The 6,714-nt window shown below is 34.8% G+C and overlaps 1 protein-coding gene and 1 non-coding gene across 2 annotated transcripts; both read left to right on the forward strand.

Moving 5' to 3' along the window:
* Positions 1 to 343: 343 nt before the first annotated feature.
* LOC103503340 (uncharacterized) lies at positions 344 to 6,110 on the forward strand. Its single transcript, XM_008467506.3, has 7 exons — positions 344 to 877; positions 1,567 to 1,895; positions 2,969 to 3,121; positions 3,360 to 3,452; positions 4,097 to 4,155; positions 5,201 to 5,294; positions 5,497 to 6,110. Exons 1-7 carry the CDS (start codon positions 409 to 411, stop codon positions 5,713 to 5,715), a joined length of 1,416 nt encoding a protein of 471 aa, XP_008465728.1. The 5' UTR covers positions 344 to 408; the 3' UTR covers positions 5,716 to 6,110.
* LOC127151073 (U6 spliceosomal RNA) lies at positions 1,094 to 1,199 on the forward strand. The gene has a single exon (XR_007823814.1). It is a non-coding gene; the product is annotated as a U6 spliceosomal RNA (small nuclear RNA).
* Positions 6,111 to 6,714: the final 604 nt, after the last annotated feature.

Genomic DNA, 6,714 nt, shown 5'->3' on the forward strand with positions numbered 1-6,714 from the left:
TATACGATTGTTCGTTTATATTTGGATGACTACCCGAATCCTACCCAAATCTAAATGATGTTTTTCAAGTTTCTTTATAGACGATCGTTAAATGTGACTAAACGATTTTTTTCAAGATTCTTTTTATACGCTATCATTTAAATTTGACTATATTATCGTTTATATTTTGCATATTCTGGTACACGATTGTTTATTTCATTTATTTACTATACGTTTTCAAGGATAAATTTTAAAAAAAACTTTTTCAATTTGTTATATCAATCATAAATATTTTTTTTTGATTGTTTGTTATAGTATTTTTTGTTGAAGATATTTATTTTTATTTTTACACAATTTTTCCTTCACGGAAGTCCCAACCACATGGAATGTTGAAACCATAAATCTCCAAATTGGCTTAATTTCAATGCAATGGCCTCTGTTTCTTTCTCATGTCTCTCTTCTCTCAACCCCATCATTTCTTCTTCAAAACATTCCCTCCTCATCTCCCGAATCTCCGACAAGCCATTTCCCTCCAAATCTTTGAAGTTCTCATTATCCCCAAACCCACCAAATCCTGAAACTCCTCCACCCAATTCACCTGAAACTCTCTCTGATGCTGCACCGCCTCCTCTCGACCCTGTCAAGCTCGCATTCGAGCGAGCCAAGGCCTACAAGAAATTGTCAAAATCGGGCTCCAATTTGAATGTTGAGCTCAAACCCGGTGTTGGTTCTGAAGGCAACTCTGTCCAAACTGGTAAATTAAGTTTCGATGGGGCTGACGAGCAGAGAAAAATGCAGGGTGGGCTTAGAATTACGGTAGAGGGTGCTACTGAAGTGAAGGGGGAAGCGAAAGTTGTAACTGATGGCACGAAGGGTGGGGAAATCAACACCAACGAAGGTAAATTTTGTTAATGTTGATTTGATTGAGTGTTGGAATTATTCTGATTAAGTTCAAAATTGTAATGCGGTATGGTTGCTACCTATGTATGGTGTGAGATAAGTTGTTATTCTGAACTTGAAATTGAACGCTTTGTTATAGAAATTTGATTTGTGTAGTTGATGTATTACATATAGATCATGTAGGGAGGAAAATGTTTAAAAGATTTGGACTTATGTTGCTGGTTCGGGGACATCCGATTAAACTGGAATGATACAAAGAAGATTATCTTGATCCTTACGCAAGGATGACAAACACAAATCAAGAAATGGTCCAAATATTTAAAGAAAGTTTGGATTTATGTTGTTATTTGAATATGCATAGTTTGAGAATTGGGTTTCAATAGCCTTACTTTGTATAACTGATGGGACTAGTAAATCTATCGGTGTTAGTAAGCTCACGTAATTAACAGACAAATATAGCCACGGTGTCTGAACTGAAACTCAACCAACTGATAGGTTGTGATTTTATTTTCGTTTTAATGCAATTCAAAGATGGATTATTTAGTTCTGAGTTGTTAATTCCTTGGTTTGGTCTATGTTCTCTTTATGATCTTATGATGGTCTTCTATTCGTTTTCATGTGCACAATTATAAGGAAAGAGTTCCGTAAGTAACTTGAATTGATATTAATGGTGAAAGTGATCTTCAGGATTGAAAGACAGAGAACGGGAAAATTTGGGAAACAAACAAAAGGGTGATAAAAAGGGAGAGCTTTCTATCTCAAGCATTGATTTTATTGGGCTTGGCTTTGCGGATAAGAGAAAGACCAGGGGATTACCAGCTGGATTGGTTCCAATTTCAGACCCCTTTTCTGTAGAAGACTTGCCTGAAGTGGAAATAATTGTAGGTGATTCGAGCAAGTTTGACGATGCGACAGCATCCAAAATTAAACCAACGCAGGAGGATGATTCTGATCTTTACAAACCCAAGGTTTCTACATGGGGTGTCTTTCCCAGACCTGGCAACATTTCTAAGACGGTAAGACATCTGCTTTTATAGTGTTTTTGGTGAGAAAGATTCCATTGTCCATCGTTTGTTGATTTTCTTGTGGAAAATAGAATGTGCTTACGTCCTTTTTTTCTTTTTAATAATAAATGATGTGTTAATCCAAGTAGGGAGCCTAAGTTCATGAACTAATTTTTCCATGCAAAACCTTCTTCATCTTTGTCTGAAACGTTAGCTATTGTTTGTATACAAGGAATTGAGGACTATATAAAATCTGAGACAGATAGTGTAGTGCATCAGATGGCTTGATATATCATTGAAATTCCTGAATACATGTTAACCTTTTGACGACAAAGATTACCTTCACTAGTACTCTCACATAATGGAGAAAGTGCTATTTCCCTCTTTGATTATTTTGGAATATCATAATGTGTGAAGGTGTGTTACACCTCAAGATGGAGTGTGGCCATAACTCATAAGTTGGTTTATCAAGAACAACAACAGAGTACCATTGTTACTAATTTGAAACTATTAACTAAAAAAAGTACTGTATCATATATGCTGGACGACTTGATCATGAGTGAGCAACGTGGGTGAAGCATACGCATACTATTTCAATGCAGAAAGTGTCGTACATTCAACGATTCAACAAGTACTAATAAAATTGCGACTCTAAAGTGTTCATTGGCATATTTACTTCATCAATGATGCCCTGTGAAAGCTCCTTGAAAGGAATTCTTCAATAATGGTGCAATTGGATTCTGGTAGATTTCACTGATACACTTGTAGACGTATGCTATTCCAATATCATATTTAAGGCCTCATTTATGGAGGCATATATTAAGTTCCTAATAACAAGGAAACAAAAAATATGAATATATTGCAATATCAATAACCTTTCAAGAGGGCTATCCCACCTTGGAGAGGGCTATCCCACCTTGGACAAACTCCAAAATAATTTCCTCACCTCAAAGGTACCCAAGTCCCTCTATTTATAACCAAGTCAACCCTAGGTAAAAGCTACTATGCCTTATATTTCCTATGTATCCCCTATTAGTATTCTTTTCTCACAACACATTTTTAGAATTATTTCCTTTCTTATTCAGTTTGGAGGTGGAAGAACTATACGCCCTGGAGATGTGCTTGAAACAGATGAAGAAAAAGCTGCGAAGGAAGCACGGACAAAAGAACTGATTGCTGCATACAAGAGAAAATTTGGCTTGACCATAGATGCGAAACTGAAGTCCGAATGTGAAGTGGTGAGCTTAATTAAAAACAAACATTATTAACTTTTATAATGTTATGTCTTGACACGAATAAACATCCTTTTTTCAGTGTTGTGGCCTTCCTTTATCAAATTTGTGATTTGATTTTTCAGACTATTCTCCAAGCTTAAACATTGCAATTTACAAAGTAATTTGTGCATTGTTTGCATATGGAAGTTCTCTCCCTACTTCTAAAGTTAAACATATTCTTATCGGCATCTCATAATTACAGGCACTAGAGGAAGGCGATTCATTGATGAATGTTGGAAAACTTAAGGAAGCCTTACCATATTACGAGACAATTATGGAAAAAGTAAATTTCCAGGTAGGTCTTTTGTACCTTGAGTTTAATGAGCAGCTTAGAAGAATATATTTGGTAGAATGCAATATTGAACTGACTCAAATATCTATACTCACCTTGCATAATGTGCAGTAATGAATTTTCCTTTCCCTAACTTGTAAATGGGTTTTGGAGACCTCCATTTATTTAAAACAGAGAGAAAAGAGTTCCTAGGCAGCACACTAAGTTACTTAGTCAATTTGAGATGCCTAGTTCTCTCCCACCCACATTTCTCTCAAGTGCTTCTCGACAAAATATATTTTATTCAGACCAACTAACTACCGAGGAATAAACATATACAATAGATTTCCTAGCAAAAACCTGGTTTTATTTCAGTCAACCATCCGGCTGTCTTCCTAGATTCTCCTATATAAATGAAAAATACCTTCACACAGGGGTCTCAATCCAGTGTGGTATTGCTTTATTGCAGATTATTAAGGTTTCTAGAGTCTAGACTGACCCCTTAATATATTAGATGTCCTGGGTGGCCCATAATCTTGATGGGTCTTCCCCGCAAGATGTTGGTTTGATGTCAAAATTAAATATAAGTATACAAACTGGATAACTATTCTCATGCTTTGTTGTTTTCGTCTCTGACTTTTGTTTACTTGAAAATACTGTTTATGCAGAGTGAGCTTCATGGACTTGCTGCTTTGCAGTGGTCTATCTGTCAAGATTCCCTTAGTAGGTACGTTCATGGCCTTCGAATAAGCTTTGTTTGAAGGTAAAATAGTGAACACTAGGTTTACATGGAAATGAAAATCCTAGAGTAGGGGGGAAAAAGCCACGATAGAGAGTAAGTTTTTATTATTTTCAGACCCTCTAAGAATTACAAAAGGAGACAACTTAGGCTTTAGCAAGCTCTAGTACAAAAATGGAAACAAACTTAGGATAAAGTAAAATACTAAAATACACTCGGGCCTATAAACTATCAAGAAAGCCCCTTATATTCAGCAAGCTTTAAAACTTAATAACGCTAGAAAAGATAATCTATTTTTTTCACGTGTAGCTAAGCTTTTAAGTCAAGATCAGCTCTGCATGAATATATATTTTATGTTCTCTCTGCTTTTGATCACGTAAATGTTCTTTAACATGAATAATTGTTTATGTAATGTGGTTTATTTTGAATTATGTTTCAAAAGTTTTCGTCAAAGTAAGGGTGCCTTCTGTAAGTGATATGAAAACGAAAGTTTTTGAAATAGGGATTCACTTATAATAGAGTTCTGTATCATGTTTTTTGGTGTTTTCAAATATGTTTTGTAGTAGCTTTAGAAACTAAATGCCGTTTTTTTTTCTTTTTGTTTTTAAGTTTACTTTAACCCATTTGAGTTTATGGATCTAAAATCAAGAAACAATCTAAATCTCATGCTAACATGCTTTAAATCCTCATCAAATCAATTAAGAATGCGTCCTTACAAAAAGTTCCGAAGTTAGTAACTAAGTGAAGATAAGATTTGAGTATAGATTATTATTAGTGTATTATTTTATCCATTTGCTAAATTGAAAAAAAAAATCAATGCAAGTATGAATATGAAGTTACTCAAAATATAATTAAAATTTCGTAGTGGAACAATATAAACATGTCTAAGTAGGAGTTAGATAAACATGGTGATATCAAAGAAAGGAGGGAACGAGTATAGAAAACTGAGAAAGAATTGAATAAATTGGTTTTTTGTTTGTTTGTTTGTTTGTTTTTTATTTATTTATGATATCACAATTAGCATTCTTAACAGGCCAGATGAGGCTCGAGAAATGTATGAGAAGCTTCAGTCTCATCCAAATCCTCGAGTGAGCAAGAAAGCAAGGCAGTTCGTGTTTAGTTTCCAGGTAACTAGTGACAGCGTTTTTTAGATAAACTTGTTTAGTATGAAGTTAAATATAAAACAATCAGTTCTTCAATTAATCAACGCTTATACTAATAAATTAATTAATGGTTCAAAGATTGAAGTGTATCTTGTAACTTCATTACTATTATTTAATGGGATTCTTTCTGATGGTTGTATGACTTTGGACCTTTTCCCATGTTCAGGCAATGGAAATGATGAAGGTAACGACAAGGTCGTCCTTCCTTTCAAATGACAGCAGCTACCAGAACTATTTTGAAGCTTTTCTTGAAAACAAGCTTAACTACTCAGCTGACGAATCCGGGATTGGGGAAGGTGTACTTAATCAATCTCTTCCCTATGTCATTTTTCTTCTTTCTCCTATTCTTCTGGTGCTATTTGCTGCTGTACAAAAGAGAATATAAAATCACCCAGTACAATAGAGAATTCATACAAAATATAAGGGGACCAATCCCCTTTGTATATAGAGGCATTCTTTTATGCTGTACAGCAGAAAATAAAATCACCATACATTAACATACGTAACATAATACAATGGGATTGGTATCCTTCAATTGTAATGTCAGAGTATTTGTATTTTTGAAGTTCAAAGCTTCTTGCAGAATTGATGTAGCAGTTAATGAGAATGGCAGCATCACCAAAGGGTTACCAACTGGGTAATTAGCTGCCAATCAACTTAGCTATCTACTTCAAATAGAAGACTTTTGTACTGTTGGCGCTGGTTATATACATCTGTTGTACTATGGTAGTAACTGATTAAATAAACATAATATATTTCAATGTGAGTGGTTAATGAAAATCACTTCTCTCTCTTAGATCTACCTCATCCTGCTATAGTAACTGAATTAAGTACGACTATGGTCTCACCATCTTATCCTTAACCAATGCCACCACATCCTCTCTCTATAGATACTTCATCAATTTCATTATCCATAATAGTTGGTTAGTAAGTCCTTGTGGGGTATCTTTTTGTATTGGAGATGCTGGACCTTGGTACCTTTGAGAGGTCCCTTTCAGCCAAGTTAGGTAGAATAAGTATAAAATAGATGATGCAAGTCTAAAGAGTACCAATTCAGTTGCTAACCAAAACAACATATTACATTCTTGAATTCTCAACCAAAAAGTTAGAGGTTTGAATCTCACTCCCATATGTTGAATTCAATGATGTATTGATTTAGTCAGGGAAGAGCTTCGGAACTCTCGAGTTGTCTTAGAACATGTATTTCCCTCCTATTTTTCTTGCTTCCTGTTTTTTGTTCAACATATCACATTCAGAACCTCAAAGAAGATGACTAGGTTTGGAGTTTTGAGTTGATAGGCCCCCTCATATTTCCTTCATATTATAATAGATCATGTGAAATGCATAGGACCCTGTCATCTATATATTCTTTTGTACGTTTAAA

Source organism: Cucumis melo, chromosome 9 (genome assembly GCF_025177605.1).
Source record: "Cucumis melo cultivar AY chromosome 9, USDA_Cmelo_AY_1.0, whole genome shotgun sequence".
Classification (NCBI taxonomy): Eukaryota; Viridiplantae; Streptophyta; class Magnoliopsida; order Cucurbitales; family Cucurbitaceae; genus Cucumis; species Cucumis melo.

What these genes read in the sequence shown, in the direction of transcription:
- LOC103503340 (XM_008467506.3), top strand. Translation starts at nt 409, where the DNA reads ATGGCCTCTGTTTCTTTCTCATGTCTCTCTTCTCTCAACCCCATCATT. An exon ending in CTGGCAACATTTCTAAGACG is followed by an intron (nt 1,896 to 2,968) that starts GTAAGACATCTG and finishes TTTCTTATTCAG; the next exon opens with TTTGGAGGTGGAAGAACTAT. An exon ending in TGAAGTCCGAATGTGAAGTG is followed by an intron (nt 3,122 to 3,359) that starts GTGAGCTTAATT and finishes TCATAATTACAG; the next exon opens with GCACTAGAGGAAGGCGATTC.